This window comes from Lithobates pipiens, unplaced genomic scaffold, assembly GCF_037356315.1.
Source record: "Lithobates pipiens isolate NorthernLeopardFrog02 unplaced genomic scaffold, aLitPip1_a1.2 Scaffold_16, whole genome shotgun sequence".
Lineage (NCBI taxonomy): Eukaryota > Metazoa > Chordata > Amphibia > Anura > Ranidae > Lithobates > Lithobates pipiens.
Window position 1 is genome coordinate 535,723,801 of NW_027507748.1, and position 19,469 is coordinate 535,743,269.

Below are 19,469 nucleotides of genomic sequence, written 5' to 3' on the forward strand. Positions count from 1 at the left end.
TATGTGTTTCCAAGTCCAGGGTTCGGAAAGCAACCAGAGCAAGCAACTTCACAAATAGTTAAATATCACTTTTGTCAGGGCAATGGTAATATGAATAATCTACTGTTTTAAGGGTCCAAATATAAGAATTCCCGGCACTAGTCTTTGCCCTCTTCCAACAAGGTGATTCTCTTTTGGATACCATTCAGTTGTTTATACTACATTATAGGGAGAGCTATACACCATCATTGGCTTTCTAATGGTTGCAAGCTGAGCTATGGTTGCGATGCTAGCCATCCAGCTTTGCCTTACAAAAATTATCAATATAATAGGTGTATCTAGGAAACACAGCAAACAACAAAACACAGCATAATACAAATCAGATCTTGTTTATTATGTTGTTTGAATTAAGTTTTGGAAAAACAGAGCTTGCTCCTACTGTACATGTCCACATGGTTATTATTACAAACAAAAATTAATGCATTCTTGCTTTTCTAAACCAGAAAGAAGCACAAGGATAAATTTCTCATAGTTTTGGCTATGTTGGTTTTGTATCATTTCATCTAATCAAAGAAATGGCTGGCGTAATCTGCAGTAGAGAAGAAAGCCTTTATCAGAAAAGATGTTACTGGCTTTCTAAACTCTCAGTCCTCTTCCCATCAAGCAGGCAAAGACTGTCATGACCATCTTTGGTTTCACCTCCACTAGGTCTTCTGGCAAAGCGTAGAGCCTTGCACCAATCTTTCTTGCCATTGAAACAGTGTATCTGCACAAAAGAGAAAGATAATGCACATGAGGTATAAATAAGTATTTGTGTTTCTTCTTAAAAGTATTTCCGGTCATAGCTTAATTTTCATAATTCACACAGAAAGGTTTTTATGATAGAACCCCATAGCAGAATAATTATAAGAATCCCTGACTCTATAAGCTTCATCTTAAAGGAAGCCTAGGATAAATATATAGGCTACCATTGCTGACCGCTCTTTCTGTAGAGGGCAATGCTGATAAAAATATGATAATATTAAAGTGGTAGTAAAGTCTCATTAAGAGATTAAAAAAAATGTGCTCCCCGCAGGTTTAAGTCATAATTTACGAGTATGCACAGCACACTCGTACATTGTGAAAGACTTACCTACAGATGGTGCTGTCCAGCGCTGGGCTCTTACGGCTCTTTATGGTCCACAGCACTTCCATGTTAACCCATTTTTTTTTCAGGGTTCCAAATCTTCAGTCTCCTTAATGGCGGGGCTGAGGTGATGTTACTTATGCACATGCGCTTGGGAGTAACTTCGCCACAGCGTGCAGAGCTGGCCGTAAATGCAGTCTGAGCTGCGCATGCCCGGCTCAGATCGCATTACCTGCTGACAGGCCAGGGGGGGGGGGGGGGTCATTTATGACAGATGAGACCTCTAGAGTCTCTTGTGTTATAAAAACCCTACCTGTCAGTTTTTTTTTTTTTTTACAGAAGGCACTTTACCACCACTTTAAAGCCTCATGCACACTGGATGCTGCTCCTGAGGTGCCCCTACGTGTTAGCTTAGGTGTCCGTGCAAACATAGGCATTCAGATAAGTTTAGGGGCAGGGGTATCAAGTAAAAAAAAACACAGCCAGTGTAACCAGGAGCAATGGCATTTTAGCAGAAAAAACGATTGATACACTGTGTCATTAAATAACACCCAAGCGCTTGATGCATCTAAACATGCCTAAACATGTTACACTTGTTTACATGTGTCAAGCATTGTTTGTATGTCAAAACACTTCTTCTAGGATAAAAGAGTCTAGGAAAGTTAGCAAAATGTCCGGTGCTCACGATCCAGTAGCCCACATGGGTAGCGCTTAAAGGTACATTTTAATTGTATTTTCTATTGTGCTACTGTGATTCTGACTTCCTATCTTTGTCTAAATAGGTGCCCCTACTATAATACCAAAAACAGGTGCACATCTGTTTTTGTTTAAGTTAATATTTAGATCAAGTATTTAGACTAGATCAGGTGCTTCGCCCGCTGTAGTTTACTAAGCACACGTTTTTATTATATTAGCCTCTATTAACCTTATATAGTTAAGCTCTGAATGGAATTCTGCAGCATATGGTCTCCAGAACATTTTTATGGCTGTCACCTTTTCTTATCTAAGTTAAACCTCCACTACCCATCCTGAATCAATTAGCACTAATGGCTTCAGTCATAAAAAAGAGATTATATACATTTTTACAACTATCTATGATTAGCTGTAATGTCTACTGCTGACTCTTCAGTTCAGGAAGGACTGGTCTTTGGTGCAGAATATTTATGCAAACCAAGGGTTAAGACTATGTAAGGGAAGGATAATGTTATGCCGCGTAAACACAAACGGATTTTATGGCAGACTAGGTCCGACGGAACCAGTCCGTCGGACAATCCGATCGTGTGTGGGCTAATTCGATAGTTTTTCATAAAAACTGACCTAGAAATATAACATATTTCAAATATGTCAGACGGACTCAAATCCTATCGGGAAAACCGTTCGTTCGTCTGTATGCTGGTCCGACGGACCAAATACGATGCAAGGGAAGCTATTGGCTACTGGCTATTGAACTTTCTTTTTTAGTCCCGTCTTACATCATCAGATTCAAAATTAATGGACTTTTGAACGGACTTAGTGTGTGGGCAAGTCCGTTTGTTCGGAAGGTCCGTCGGAACTCTGCCGAAAGTCCGTCGGGAAGACCGTCGGACCTAGTCTGCTAGAAAGTCTGGTCGTGTGTATGCGGCATTGGGGTTACGGGGAGGGTTAATGTTAGGGGTATGTTTAAAAGATGGGTTAGGTTCATGGTTGCAGGAAGGATTAGTGAAAGTCAGCCTTTCTTAAACATTTCGAGGAACCCTTAAAATTACTTTCCAATCTCAGGAAATCCCTGCTAAAACTTACTATATCTACAACACACGATGCATTAGTGAGATGGTCAGTTGGAAGAATGCTCCTTACACTTGTGGTACCTGGGAATAACTACCCCTTTACAGATAGCTAAAAAAGATTAGTGGTGTCAGTGGGAATTTATCTGAGAGTCAAAAATTGGTTATTGCCCAAGGAACCCCTGGTAACCTCTTGGAGAAACTCTGGTTGAGAAACCTTGATGTAAGGGTTAAGGTTGCAGATAGGAGTTAGAGTGAGGGGCCTTATGGTAGGGATCTGCAATGAAAAGCTGAACGTTAATGTATCTGTGCTTATTTATTTTCAATGCATTCCACAAAATGCATTAAAGAGACATCATTTAGGGCAAAGCGACAGTGCTTTTGTATGGCTTCTCCCCCTGAACCTATGATACTCACCTTGCCAGAGGTCCCTCACCATTCCTGACTCCATTGCAGCAGCAACCAATACACAGGGTTACCTTCTCCCATGTGACAGTCTAGCAGCAAATCGCTTAGGGTGATGTCATCACTACCTTTATCATCCAGCTTGACTTCTCTCCCTCTCTCTCAGGTGCAGATACAGTAGAGGCAGCCATTGCCTCTTGCTGCTGTCAATCAAATCCAGTGAGGAGGGAACAGGGAGGCAGGGCCAAGTTGTGCTGGGTGTGTCTAGATGCACACAGCCCAGCTCGGGAATGCACCTTCATGAGTGCCCCAATAGAAAGCGGAGGAGTGGACAGCTCCTGTTGGTGACCCCAGAAGAGGAGGTTCAGGGCTGCTCTGTGCAATATCATTGTACAGAGCAGGTTAGTATATATGTTATTATTTGATAAAAACATATACAGTACAATTACAACCACCTTACTATAAAGCAAATCATCTTGTCCATTCACTGAAACATACTGTATGGATCAAAATATACTTTATTGGCATACATACTTGGCGTTATTCAATTTCTCATCGTCATTTAGGTCTGTTGTCTTCAGAATGTCATAGTTAATTGAGCCAGGTTGAATTGCATCAATTAAGTCCAGTACAGGCAAACTTGTGCTGATCTTGGGGTCCTTGTATAAAGAAAAATTAGGTATCAGTGAAAGTACATATTGTATTTTTTTTAAATACACTTTTGAAAACACAGTGACCTGCTCAATCACTATTTAAACCATCAGACTGTGTTTGGTTGCTATGGGCTATTGTGCTTTTCACTTTGTGCTCCTCCCCCAGCTCTTTAGCTTAGCATTTAATACAATAATTCCTCAGCAACTTATCACTAAATTGAATTTGCTGGGCCTCAACCTGCCCCTCTGTAATTGGATCCTGGACTTTTTAACCAAAAGACCTCATTCAGTCCGTGTTGGCTGCAGCACCTTGAGTACTACCATACTGAGCACAGGTGCCCCACAGGGATGTGTTCTCAGCCCGCTGCTCTTCACACTGCTGACCCACGACTGTACTGCCAAGTTTAGCTCCAACCATATCATCAAGTTTGCAGAAGACACAACCACGGCCATCTTTAATATTGATTGGACCCTGGGCAAACATTTTCTTGGGCCCTCCCATTCTGGGATATACATTAAATAGTACCTAGACTCAAAATCAGTTTACTGCAGCAGATTAGGCAACTATTGCGATTGGTTGACAGAGCTTGCAGCACATCATTGCCACTCACTGACTGGTTGCTAGAAGCTAAAGCACATTATTTTTGCTTGCTGATTGGTTGCTAGAGGTTACCGCACATCCTTACCGCTCACTGATTGGCTGCTAGAGGTTACTGCATATCATTACTGCTGACTGATTTGTTGTTAGAGATTACTGCACATCATAATTGTTCACTAATTGGTTGCTAGAGATTACAGCAGATCATTACTGTTCACTGATTGGTGGCTAGAGGTTACTGCACATCGTTACCTCTGCATCAAATTGTGAGTGTGGCTAAACTGCACTAACAGTGAGGCATTGTTATAAACCAGGATTTTAGGAGTGCACTATATGCAGACTGCAGGGTTCAGGAGCACTACATAGAGTACAGGGTTGAAGAGTGAACTATGTACACAGTGCATGGTTGAGGAGTGAGCTCCGTACATGTGATTATGTGTAGAGCAGATGGATCTGCACGGCTGCTGACAGAGAAACGCTGTCACTTGTATATATAACTGACAGTAGTGAGCAGCCAACAAGTAGCGAAACTCCGGCGGGCAGCAGCGTGGGCTCAATTAGCAGCTGCTTTGGGCCCCCCAAAAATGAGTGGACCCTGGGCAGCTGCTCTATTTGCCCTGTGCTAAAGACAGCCCTGGTCACAACTGTGGTAGGTCTCATCAGCAACAATGATGAAATGTTCTTTAGAGAGGAAGTGGGACAATTGGTTAAATGGTGTAGTACAAACAACCTGTCCCTTAATGTAAGCAAAACAAAGGAGGTTGAGATGGATTTCAGGAGAAATTCTGTTGATCACCCCCCACTGACCATTAGCAGCTTGACTGTGGAGAGAGTCAACAGTACTACATTTCTGGGAGTGCACATCTCAGAGGACCTTACCTGGACAACCAACATCATGGGGGTTATTTACTAAAGGAAAATCCACTTTCCACTGCAAGTGCACTTGAAAGTGCATTGAAAGTGCACTTGGAAGTACAGTCGCTGTAAATCCGAGGGGGACATGAAAGGAAAATAAAAAACAGAATTTTAGCTTGCACATGATTGGCTGATGAAATCAGCAGAGCTTTCACTCATTTCAGATCTACCCCTTAGATTGAGAGCGACTGCACTTGCCACTGCTTCTGGCATTTCAGCCCCTGTATACATTACACAGGAGGTTTTTTCCTCAACCATAAATGGATTCAAGGAAAGATTAGTGGCCTTAATCGCATCTTCACTCAGTGGAAGAAAACGCAGTAGGTCCCTCTCTGTCACCTGGGACCCTCAAACTGAGGAACTCTGGGATAAAAGAGAGGAATCCTCCTCAGAGGGTTGGGATGAGACTGATGATTCCACTTATGAGGAATCTAGTGGAGAAGGGCCCTCTTCAACTTTTTAGGATGAGATGTTGGTGCAAATTCTTGCTGGATTAGTCCGGTCCACATTTAAGTTACCCGTACCTGAGTCAGTTGAAGAACCCTCTTCTTGTTTGGGTTCACTGAAGCCTCCCCAAACCGCACATGCCTTTCCTGTTCATAGTTTACTGGAAAAGCTTATCTATTCTGAGTGGGATCACCCAGATAAACATTTTTTTTCCTCCTAAAAAGTTTTCAACACTTTATTCTATGGAGGAAAATTTTACTAAGATGTGAGGTATACCGGCGGTTGACGCCGCAATATCCTCCGTACATAAAACCCTGACTTGTCTTGTTGACAACGCTCAGATGCTTAGGGATCCAACTGATAATAAATTAGAATTCCTATTAAAAAATGTTTTCTCCTTGGCAGGTTCAGTAGCTCAACCTACAGTGGCAGCAATTGGAGTCTGTCAATATTTGAGAGACCATGTTAAACAGGTGCTCAAAGTTTTACCCGAACAGCAAGCTCAGGGGATGGTCAACCTACCAGAGGCTTTGTGTTTTGATGTTGATGCTATCAGAGATTCCATCCTCCAGACCTCTCGCCTTACGCTTGCGTTGGTACATATGCGTAGAATCTTATGGTTAAAAAATTGGTAAGTCGAATCACCATGTAAGAAACTCCTGGCTGGATTTCCCTTTCATGGTGCAAGACTGTTTGGAAAGGATTCGGACAATTATATCCAAAGAATCTCTAGTGGGAAAATCACCCTTTTACCAGTTAAGAAAAGGAGTAAACATCCCTCCTTTAAATGGACTCTTTCTCCAGTGCCAGGGGCCTCCAGGCAGTCACAATGACCTCCTCCGTCAGGCTCAAAGGTTAAAACTCAGAGTCAACCCCAGGGACAAAAGAAGTCCTGGGGGAGAAGGTCTTCAAAACAAAATGCTAAGGCCTCCTTATGAAGGGGCACCCCCGCTCGCTCGAGTGGAGGGAAGACTGCTAAAGTTCTCAGGGCTCTGGCAGGAGGAAATTTGGGACAGATGGATGATCTCCACAATAACTCTAGGTTACAAACTCGAATTCTGAGAATTCCCTTCTCCTCATTTCCTCAGATCAAATGTTCTCAGAGACCCAGAGAAAAAGAAGTCTCTCTTTCTAGCGTTGGAGCGACTATTGTCGCAAAGGGTTATCGTGGTAGTTCCCACGAAAGAGCAGGGATTGGGGTTTACTCAAACCTTTTCACGGTACCAAAACAAAATGGAGATGTCAGACCCATTCTAGATCTCAAAGATTTAAACCAATTTCTAAAAGTACGGTCCTTCCGCATGGGATCAATCCGGTCGGTAGTCTCCATCCTACAAGGTGGAGAACTTCTGGCATCAATAGACATTAAGGATGCGTACTTGCATGTACCTATTTTCCCTGCCCATCAAAAGTACCTGCGTTTCAAATAGAAAAAAGGCACTTTCAGTTTGTAGCTCTGCCTTTTGGGCTAGCTACTGCACCTTGGGTGTTTACAAAGAGCTTGGCCCCTCCTCTGGCCAGATTAAGGACCTAAGGTATAACGGTAGTAGCATACCTAGACGACCTGCTCTTGATAGACCAGTCAGTAGCCCGCTTGGACCAAAACTTGGTCACCACAATCAGCTACCTGGAATACCTAGGTTGGGTCCTCAACTAAGAGAAGTCTTCTTTAAAATCAGTAAGAAGACTAGAATATTTGGGTCTGGTCATAGATACAGCCCAGAAGAGGGTATTTCTACCCCAAGCAAAGATCAGTTGCTTAAAAGAACTGATTCAGGTAGTCAGAGCAAAGGGTCTTTCTATTCGCCATTATATGAGGCTCCTGGGGAAGATGGTGGCTTCATTCGAAGCAGTTCCCTATGCTCAGTTTCATTCAAGACAGCTGCAAAACAGTATCCTGTCAGTCTGGAACAAGAATTTCCAGGCGTTAGATTTTCCGATGCATCTGTCTCATACAGTGCATCTGAGCCTCAGTTGGTGGTTGATACCCAAAAATCTGCAAAAAGGAAAATCCTTTTTACCAGTTACCTGGACAGTGGTAACAACAGATGCCATTCTTTCGGGTTGGGAGGCAGTTCTGGATCAGTCGACTGTCCAAGGGAGATGGTCCAAGACCGAGAGGACCTTACCCATCAACATTCTGGAGATCCGTGCAGCGTATCTAGCCCTAAAAGCCTGGATGCTCAGATTATAGGGTTTGCCTGTCAGGATCCAATCCGACAATGCCACAGCAGTGGCTTCTATCAATCACCAAGGAGGCACCAGGAGTCGTGCAGCTCAGAGAGAAGTAAACCAGATCTTGATCTGGGCAAAAAAGCATGTGCCGTGTATATCGGCAATTTTCATTCTGGGGGTAGAGAACTGGTAGTCCCAGGGGAATGGTCTCTTCACCCCGACGTCTTCTTGGCTATATGCCAGAAATGAGGGGTTCTGGATGTAGATCTTTTGGCTTCCAGGTTCAACAACAAAATTGACAACTTTGTGTAAAGAACAAGGGATCCTCTTGCATGCGGGACAGATGCGTTGGTAACTCCATGGCATTAGTTCTCTCTGATTTATGCATTCCCTCCTATTCGGCTGCTGCAGCGACTTCTTTGCAGGATCAAGCAGGAAAATAAGTCAGTGCTTCTGGTGGCTCCAGTGTGGCCCAGAAGAACTTGGTATGCAGAAATAGTGAAGATGGTGGTAGGCTCTCCTTGGACACTACCGTCACGTCCAAACCTGCTATCCAAGCGACCAGTATTCCATCCTGCATTACGAACGCTAAATGTAACGGTTTGGCTATTGAAACCCACGTTCTGAAGAAACATGGGCTTTCAGGCCCTGTGATTTCTACCTTGATTATTGCAAGGAAGCCAGCTTCCAGAATGATTTATCATAGAGCCTGGAAAGCATATGTCTCCTGGTGTGAACCCAGGAAATGGCACCCCAGAGAGTATGTCATAGGCAGAATCCTTGAATTTCTGCAAATGGGGTTATAGATGAAGCTGGCCTTGAGTACCATCAAGGGTTAGGTCTCGGCCTTATCAGTTTTTTTTCAACGTCCACTTGCTTCCCATTCTTTGGTCCGAAGCTTTATACAGGGGGTAACGCTCCTTAATCCTCCAGTTAAGGCACCTCTAAACCCCTGGGACTTTAATTTATTTCTGTCAGCTTCACAGAAGCAGCCTTTTGAACCGATACATCAAATTCTCTTAGTTCTGTTGACAAGGAAATACATTTTCTGGTGGCCATTTCTTCTGCCAGAAGATTGTCAGAATTAGCGGCCCTCTCTTGTAAAAAGCTGTATCTAATAATGCACAAGGATAGAGTGGTGTTACGCCCTCATCCTAGTTTTCTACGGAAGGTGGTCTCAGTTTTTCATCTAAACCAAGATATTGTTCTGCCTTCCTTTTTTTCAAATCCCTGTTCTACGGAAGAGAAGTCACTGCATTCTTTGGATGTAGTGAGAGCAGTCAAAGCCTATCTGGAAGCGACTGCTCAGGTTCGCAACTACCATTGCTAAGTGGATTCGACAAGTAATTGTTCAAGCTTATGGTCTGAAGCAAAAAGTTCCGCCTTTTCATATCAAGGCGCACTCCACTAGGGCTATTAGTGCTTCATGGGCAGTGCATCACCAGACCTCCATGGCTCACATCTGCAAGGCCGCAACCTGGCCATCAGTCCATACATTCACCAAATTTTATCAGCTGGATGTGAGAAGGCATGAGGATATCGCCTTTGGACGTAGTGTGCTGCAGGGAGCGGTACAAGGTCCTTTAGGTCTGATTACACCCTAATTTGTGTGGTTCCCCTCCCCTCAGAAAGCATTGCTTTGGGACATCCCATCAGTAATTACTGAGACTCTGTGTCCCGTGATGCACGAGAAAGAAAATATGATTTTTATAACAGCTTACCTGTAAAATCCTTTTCTTTTGAGGTACATCACGGGACACAGAGGTCCCTCCCCTCTTCGAATGCACTTATATTGCTTTGCTACAAAACTGAGGTACCTCCAGTAAGGGGAGGGGCTATATGGGGGATTGAACTTCCTGTCTAGGGTGTGCCAGTGTCCAGTCACCTAGTGATACCCTATAACCCATCAGTAAATACTGAAACTCTGTGTCCTGTGATGTACCTCAAAAGAAAAGGATTTTACAGGTAAGCTGTTATAAAAATCCTATTTTTAAATTCTTTGCTGTGTTTTATTCTTTGTATATTTGTAATTATGTTTAATTCATATTTAGCACCGTAGCCCTGTGAGCTACATAATTTTGTTCTACCGTATGTCCTCACATGTAGTAGAATGACAATAAAGCTTGACTTGACCTGACTTGATTTGTACTTTCTTATTAAATAAGCCTAATGATATTAAAAAAACAAAAACAAAAAAAAACAACAACCTCCAAATTCACCACAACATTTCATATTTCTGATGTACCATGTACTTGTATGAGGAAGTATACTGTTCTCTTTGTATTGCTTCCTTTGTGTGAAATCTCTGGTATTCCCACTAGTCCCCTGGCTTTCCTATTAAAAATTTACCACACTAAGCAGGAGAACACACCGTGGTCAGTTCTATAGCTATGCTGGGAAATCAGCCTGCTCTTCTCCAATGATCAGACATGTCCTGGCACACAATTCAGCAAGTGAAGGCTAAAAATCCTGAGCTCCAATTCTATGTAGTTGTTCCAAGAGAGAGACTGGCCATCAGGATCATACACCCAGCTATAATTCTCTACTTTTAAGTTAACTTTGAACATAGCCCCTATGCTCCATATTCCTTCTGCCTAGTCATCACATTTTTCAAATGCAGTTACAAATGCAGACCTTCTTACTGCATTAACCTGTCAATGGCTATCAAGAAGCATTTACTTTTTGCAAAGTCCCCACCATCTCCTGAATTGACACACAGGCACCAGGCTGAACCATAAACATTAATAGCCATATGCATCTTCAGCTTGCCCTAAGAATCCAAATATAACCATTATTCTCTATGTCTAGGCCTGGCCAATGTACAACATCAGAAAATGCCAGGAACACTTGAAGGTCTAAAAATTGCTTGGGCTCCCCCCTCAGGGCAATCTCTTCTGGGTATCTAAATAACAGAGGACCTGTGCTCCAATACTTTATGAAGCACTGCCCACTGAATACCCCCAGATACACATAGTTGTATACAAATATAGAAGTAACTTTAGTCCACAAAATAACCGCAGTTCATTTGCTTTTCAGGTGCCTGTAGGTGCAGCACTCTACCACATACTATATTACCTGATAAAAACACAATGCAACTTTTAATATAAAAAAAATATCAGTAAGTCCCAAAGGTTGGCAACACCAGCTCAATAGTAAGCACAGCAAAGTAATAAATTATGGAATGTAGAAAATGTCCAGAATATCCAAAATTTATAAAAATAGTGTTATTAATTATTTCACTTTGAGTAGGGAATAATTAGTATTATTGTCAGTCTTTAGGCATGCAGTTTCTGTTTTACATGCTTGGCCTATTTTGAGCACAAAACATGCTAAAATCTTTTTTGGCATTTCAGGAGAATTTTAAAAGATGCGCACCAATCTGTCTGCTTATAAAAAGCAAGAGGCTGCGTTTAAGCATTATGCAACCATAATAAATTCCCCATTTTTGTATTTTTCTTATGTTGCTGTTCATAAGTAAATTGTTACCTGGTTGTGGGGCAAAACCACATTCAGGTAACCCAAAAATGCATTTTTTTTTTGTACACTTTCATTGTAGCAGATTGACTGGTGTATGATCAGCATCTAAAAGTACTGAGGAAAAAAACAAGCCGCTATGTCTTGTTTCCATATCCCACTCTCATGTAAAGGTCTGTTGTTCAAAGGTCTGACAGAGGAAGATAGATTTGACATTTACCCCTTGGCACATGTAAACAGTTTGTCACGTTTTACCTTGAAACCAGAGATAGATGATGACTTTCCAGCTTCTCTTAGAGTTTGATTTACCCAGTTGATAATTGTGTCATCGTTAACCTTCTGTCCACCTCCTATATCTTCTAGGATATTTAATGTATACCTGGAATAAAAAAAAACGGTTAAGACATTTAAGGTATTTATAGGACAGAATTACATTTCCTGCCTGGAACCAATAAATTATTAAAACGGGGGGGGGGGGGGGGGGGTAAACTAACTCACAATCCCTTTGTTCCTTCAAGCAGAATGATAAGACAAAAGGATAGTTAATAACATTAAATATCAAAAAGCCATTTTCTTCAACTTACAGTTTACACTACCCAGCACATTACTGTGTTTACATGATGCTTCTATTGTTATTTATTGTATTGTAGATGCATATATTGCTATTGTGTTTTAACACCGTCTTTATTAAAAAGAATAAAAAATCAGCAACATGTTAACAGTTGTAGCCAGGTGCTGCTTATCTAACAATGAGAGGGAGAAACATTGGCTGCAACTGTTCTCTGTAGCTGCTGTCCTGCAGTGTTAAACTAGTTAACAGTTGTTTCAGCAAAAGGAGGTAGCTACTGAGAAGGAAGAGCTTAATTGACTAAATTGGGCAGCAATGCACTGTGGGAACTGTAGTCCAGAGGAGTGACTATGCTGTGCTGATCAAGAGCTTTTGAACTACATTCCCCAGAGAGAATATGCCAAAAGTAGGGGAAAGAACTGCATTTTCCCAGCCTGTAAAGGACACGTTTCCTTTTGCTGAGGGAGACCGGAGAATGCCCATCGCTGTCCAGTGTGCACCATCACTGCTTTATATGGGTGGCCTGATTGGGATCCAGAGTGCTGAGCTCAGAGGTGCTGGCAGAATCATCTGGATGCAGAGCAGAAAGTGGACTAATCACTGTGTGGCACTGCATGGAGAGTTGCAATATCGTTGGGACTGGTGTTCTGCCGCTGTGGGGATTAACTATCTGCTGCTAAAGAAAGAGAGAGAGAGAGAGAGACTGAGCTCTTTGTGAAATTCCCATACAGCATTCTTGTAGCCGTATTGCTGCCTGCAGGTTTGACTGGGACCAACATTACAAATGGGCCTCAACCCTAGCCAGCTGAAGAGTTAGGAATAAAGATTTCCCCTTTACAGTTGCTACACAGAGACCTTTACCTATTGCTTTTGCTAAGGGGTACCTCTCAGGGGACATTGTACCATATCCTAGCCATTCTCTTTGAATGCACTTTAATCTAGGCATAGTATTATTGTTCACATTGCAGTTAATGCTTATATGAACTGTTTATAACTCTAAAAAGGGAAATGGCACTGTTCAAGTAAAACTAATATATGTCATGTATGCAAGTGCGTGTACACTGGGGAAAATATAAGTGAAAGCAATATTAACTAAAACGTTAACAAGTGCATACACAAATGGATAAATACGGCACTTTCTGTAAAGTGCAATGTGTATATAAAGAAATTATAAGTAAAAATACCAAAAAATAATTAATTATAAAAGGTGACCAATGGTGTGACCAAAAACACTATAAACTGTGCCCCTTTACCAGGATCTCCCTCTGGTCTGGATGGCTGTAGACTCTTGGACACTGTCCTCCTCTTGAAGGTGATTTAAAAATCCTCCGCAATATGCATCCACATGTATATGGAAAGCACGAGCCTCATAGCATAATTCCATAAAACCATGCTTGTTTATTAAATAACAGTACCATATAGATTGGCTAAAAACAATTAAAAGGTGCTCCAATGCTCCAACTCGCATAGACAACAGCACTTCCGCGAATTCAGCCATCATCTGGATACAGTTACCCCTGCAGGGATGAGGCACTCTGGTGAGTGCAAACACGAGGGGGAAATGTATGAAGGAGGGGAGCACTGAAGAGTCACCCTTTTTTTGCTGGTTTTTGCACGGATCACTCATAGACTGTGATTTTTACTGTTTTTGCATGGATTACACTAAATTGTGTTTTTCACTGTTTAGGACTTGGTAATATTTCTGAAGTTTTTTTCTTTTTTTGGGATCCTTTTGTGACTCAATAAAACACAATTTACGTTTGTTATTTTATTATTTATACATGGTTTATGGTGTTTTTGGTCACACCATTGGTCACCTTTTATAATTAATTCTTTTTTGGTATTTTTATGTATAATTCATTTATATACATATTGCACTTTACAGAAAGAGCCGTATTTATCCATTTGTGTATGCACTTGTTCACGTTTTAGTTAATATTGGTTTCACTTATATTTTCCCCGGAGCACACGCACTTGAATACATGACATATATTAGTTTTACTTGAACAGTGCCAATTTCCCTTTCTAGAGTTATATATATTTCTGAACTCCACCTAGTGGTGTTCTTAATTAGGGAGGCTGCAGTTCTCTTTCCTAAGCGCGGATATTTGCCATTATAAACATATATGAACTGTTTATTTTCTGACTTTGTGGAGTTCTGAGTTGATTCAAGTCTAGTGGTACAGAACTCTATTGTAAGTCACATTGGCATAGTGATTACATTGTCTAGCAGACTGTCTGTATCTACCTACTGTTTGCTCATTTATTCCTTCATTTACTCTAATCTGTACCAACACAGCACTAACTAATTTACCACTATACAGTCTTGTATCTATTTCCTGGTACTAAATCACAGGCAAGTTAAAGGTATCCACACTTGTGTTCTTTTAAGTGCTTGCATTAACTTTCATTCAACCAGGTGTGTCAGAGGGGCTGAGGTTGTTCTTGGAGTCGAGGCGCAGGACAGAGAACCAAAATTACCAGCAGCTCCTGCAGGGGTAACGCCACAAGGTATAAAAACTTGGCTATTGTATTATATGCATATAGAACCCCGTGGTCGAAATTCCATCTTTATAATATACACAATAGTTACTATTAAATTATACATCTATCAAAATATCACAATATTATTGATGTGAGGATAGAACATTTTTTGACTTTGCAGGTATGAAGAGTATAGCCAAACTTATACTTGGGTATATAAGTGCAGTGAAAGGGGAAAACAAGGGGGGTGGTGGTGGTTATTGAAAAGGGGAGAGGGGGATTATAATGTTCAGGAAAAATTAGGAGAGGCAGTATATAGAAATAAGAGGGAATACAAGATAGATGGGAATGTAATAAAATTGCTATTGTATTTTAAAACCTTTTCATCGTCAATAATCATTTTTGCTGCCAGCTTAAACTTATGATCCCTTAATACATCTAGCCTTTGTAGCTGTAGATTTATTAAACCCTGATTTACAGTGTACTGTACTATATAGGATGATACAACAGCCATGCCAAAGAGCAAGTATTAATATTCCTAAAATAGCTTCTTGCCCCATAAGCTGAGCATTGTAACAGTCTAAGCCCTTGTACACACGGTCGGACATTCCGTCGGAAAATGACCGTGTTGTCGGATAATCCGACCGTGTGTGGGCTCCATCGGACTGTTTCCGTCGGAATATCCGACCGACAAAGTTTTAGAGCTGGGCTATAACATTTTCCGACAACATGATCCGATCGGACTTTGTACGATCGTTTGTAGAGAATTCTGATTGGACAAAGTGCCACGCATGCTCAGATCAAATTCCTATACCAAAGCTATTGGCTACTAGCCTGAACGTAGTCCCGTTGTAATGAAATAACATCATCATGTCATCTGAACGATCAGATTTTCCCACAACTTTGTCCAACCGTGTGTATGCAACACCAGTTTCGGACAAAATCCGACAGATTTGGTTGTCGGAATGTCCGACCGTGTGTACAAGGGCTAAGTTATAGTGATTTCCTACCATCTTTCTATCTTTATAAAGTGGAATACCAAGAAGAGCAATGTAAAGGGGACTGAATTACTTTACTTTACTGTACATTGGGCTCAGCAATAATAATTCACTCTTTCAGGCTCTTCCATCTCTTTACAACTGCTGCACATGCTATGAACATAGCAGCTGAAAGCAGCTGATATGTTCATAGCATGTGCAGCAGTTGTAAAGAGATGTTAATAAGGAATTTTGAAACTATGAGCTATTAAATGCTACTGCATGACCTAGAGGAGGATTCTCTTCTTGGAACCATTGGATGATCTGAATAATGGACACTGATGTATATTGATCTCTACTTAATCGTCATTTTTATGCATGAGTGTTTCTTGAATTGTTTTTTCCATTAGTACCCTGCCCTTAAGATCATAAAATCAACAATTATACCTTCTCATCAACTGCCACATCAATGCAAGTGTGAGTGTCCTGTTGCCTTCATGCAGGTCCTGACCAGCAATACCAACCAGAGAAAATTTTGCCTTGTTCTTTCCCAGATCCACAGCATAGTTACAATTTTCAAGCTGGAATTTTTTAAAACAAAAATTAACATTATACCAAACTATATATATATGAATTAATTAAATATAAATATATTAAAGTGCAAGGCTTTAGAGTAACAATAACAATGTAGCAGACTGTTTTCTCATTCTGCAGCTACTATATTGCTTAAAGCGGAGTTCCAGGCAAAAAGACTGTATTAAACAAAGAGTACTCCCCCACCCTTGTCAATTTTGGATATATATAATTTTTTGGGGGACTTTGGTACCTTTTCTGCTCTTTTTCTTCTGGACTTCCATCCTATGTCGCTGCGGCGAGGTACATAATTTCCGCAATCACATCATGCCCTCCTCCTTCCCCTCGTTGCCTTCTGGGACCTGTGTGTGTCCCAGAAGACAACGGGACCATTCAGAAAGTGTCGCACGACTCGCGCATGTACAGTAGGAAACCGGCTGTGAAGCCATGCCAGCGCCTTCACCCAGAGTCGATGGACAGATTGGCTTGGGGTGCAGGCATCGTTGGCTCCCTGGACAGGTAAGTGTCCTTATATTAAAAGTCAGCAGCTACAGTATTACTTACTATAACTATCTTTAAATATGTTCCCTCACCCCTCCTCCTACCTTTCTCGTCTACCCTGTGTAAAAAAGATCTGTGCTGGCATCTATTTTACTCCACTCAAGTCACGTGATCCTGCAGTTCCAGCTTGACAACAACTGTCACACATAGACTCCCATGGCCCAGCTGCTTTTGCTGCTACCTCTTTACCATTGCAGCAGCCACTCACTGACACAGGGAAGCTGGAGCTGCAGAATCACATGATTGGACCTGTTTGAATAAAAAAGAGGTAAGTACACAGATTTTTTTTATACAGGGAAGGCGGGATGGTTATGAGGGGTGAGGGAACATTTTTAAGAATAGTTATAGTTAGGCTTTTCTTCCATTTTAATTTTCTCTTGCTACCTCTCTGGACTCTGGACAGCCGCACTCTGAAAATAATCTATTTTCTTGTGCCTTTTATTGTAAAATAAAGATCACATAACACGATCCACAGCAAAAGTGAAACAGAACAAAATACTGACATGTTTCACACTGAAATCAGTGCTTACTCATAGCCTATGAGTAAGCACTGATTTCAGTGTGAAACATGTCAGGATTTTGTTCTATATCACTTTTGCTGTGGATCGTGTTATGTGATCTTTATTCAACAAATTTTTTCTCAATGCTTTTTCACTAACTTTTCTAAATGTGCTGTAGCCACTACTTATAAACCACAAAAGCCTGCTGGATTAAACTCTGTAGAGGCCCTTAGGCAGACAAAACCTTGCCCCCCCCCCCCCCTCAGGTTTGTGGAGGTTTCTTGTGCATACGCTGTAGTGAGATAACATTGAACTAAGGCTCGGTTCACTCTGTCATCCCAAGTGAGACCCCAAGTTGCGTGACATGTGAAATCCCATGTTAGTCGCTCCGCTTTCAGAAAGGGTTCCTGTACTACTTCAAAGCAAATTCTATCCCACTTCTATTCTCTTCTATTCTATACTTTTATCAAAGTAATACTCCAGTCAACAGGAAGTTGCCTGGCAAAGTCACACCGCAAGTTGAGTGACTTTTAGGTCACGGCAGTGAAGCAAGCCTAAGTAGAGTGTACATAGATTACTAAATGGAGATGACCATTACTACTGTTCATCACACGTATATAGGTTGTACCAAATTGTTTTAGAAAACTGACAGCTGAAAGAAGAGAAGCTTTTAAGAGACAAACTGTAATGTGAACCTCCTGATTAGGGATGAGCTTCGTGTTCGAGTCGAACATACGTTCGTCTCGAACATCGGCTGTTCGCCCGTTCAGCGAATTCCGAACGTTATGGGCCGTTTGCGCCAAATTCGTGTGGCGCTCACGGCCCACAATGCACTGCGATGGCGCAGTGCATTGCTTGCTCATGATTGGCCAAGCATGCACTGTGACCCCGCATGCTTGGCCAATCACAGCGCCACAGGCAGGATGCGTTAGGAGATTGTGCGTGCTGTCTGCGTGCTCTGAACCCAGTATACACCGCTATATCCACCTATATAGCTAACTATCTTGCTGATTTTAAATAGAGCTTGCAGTCAGCGTTAGGAGATTGTGCGTGCTGTCTGTGTGCTCTGAACCCAGTATACACCGCTATATCCACCTATATAGCTAACTATCTTGCTCGTTTTAAATAGAGCTTGCAGTCAGCTTTAGGAGATTGTGCGTGCTGTCTGCGTGCTCTGAACCCAGTATACACCACTATATCCACCTACATAGCTCTTCTCTATTTGAGCCATCTGCCATCTGTAGGCTCTGATGATGATACTCAGCTAGAGGAAGGCAGTAGCATGAATGCAGAGAGAGGGGATGCTCAAGAAGGACAGCAATCTGGCAGTCATGTTCCACAAGCTGCAGCATACTGCCAGGTTTTCTCCAGCGATGAAGAGGGAGAGGATGATGAGGGCACTGACTCCACGTGGGTGCCTGGTATGAGAGAGGAGGAGGCACATGTCCAACGAGGCAGGATGCCCTCCGGGGGCCAGCTTAGGGGCAGCACACTGACTGAATCACACCACAGAGCTCCGCCTGTGCAGGGCTCTGCCTCTGCGTGTTATTCTAAAAGTTCTTTGGTGTGGGCCTTTTTTGAGACGAGTGCATCAGATCGCACCGCTGCTATTTGCAACATATATCTCGCGTGGCCAAAACATCAGCTGCTTGGGCACCACATGCTTGACCAGACATATGTTGACCTGCCATGCAGCTCGTTGGCAAGCGTACCTCAAAGACCCACACCAAAGAACAAAGCGGACCTCTCCTTGCTCCTCATCAGCTGGGATCTCCAACCCCACTAGACCTTCAGTCCTCTCTGAAATCTGCTCTGAGAGGAATGAAGGTGTAGAATTAGGTGTGTCACAGCCAAGTGCTTCCGGGCACTCTGCTAGCAGTACACCCACGTCCGATTGTAGCAGGCAAATGTCCCTGCCCCAGCTGCTGGACTGGCGAAAGAAGTTCACTCCCAGCCATCCACATGCCCAGCGGTTGAATGCTAGCTTGGCTAAATTTCTAGCACTTCAAATGCTGCCTTTTCAGTTGGTAGACTCGGCCCCCTTCCGTGAGTTTGTACAATGTGCGGTCCCTCAGTGGCAGGTCCTCAAACGCCAATTTTTCTCACGGAAGGCAATTCCGGCTCTCTACCGGCATGTGGAAGGCAATGTCCTTGCCTCGCTGGACAGGGCGGTCAGCGGTAAGGTGCATATTACTGCTGACTCATGGTCCAGCAGGCATGGACAGGGACGTTACCTGTCTTTAACGGCCCATTGGGTCACTCTTCTGGCAG

At 42.3% G+C, this 19,469-nt stretch overlaps 1 protein-coding gene across 1 annotated transcript in view; it reads right to left on the reverse strand.

The window, feature by feature from the left end:
- Positions 1–352: 352 nt before the first annotated feature.
- Positions 353–19,469, reverse strand: part of LCP1 (lymphocyte cytosolic protein 1) — a 94,592-nt gene continuing 75,475 nt past the window's right edge. The window contains exons 13-16 of the mRNA XM_077483240.1: positions 16,012–16,145; positions 11,791–11,914; positions 3,808–3,932; positions 353–745 (exon numbers count right to left, since the gene is read on the reverse strand). Coding sequence (XP_077339366.1) covers positions 616–745; positions 3,808–3,932; positions 11,791–11,914; positions 16,012–16,145 — 513 coding nt within the window. The 3' untranslated portion in view covers positions 353–615. The remainder of the gene's footprint in view (positions 746–3,807; positions 3,933–11,790; positions 11,915–16,011; positions 16,146–19,469) is intronic.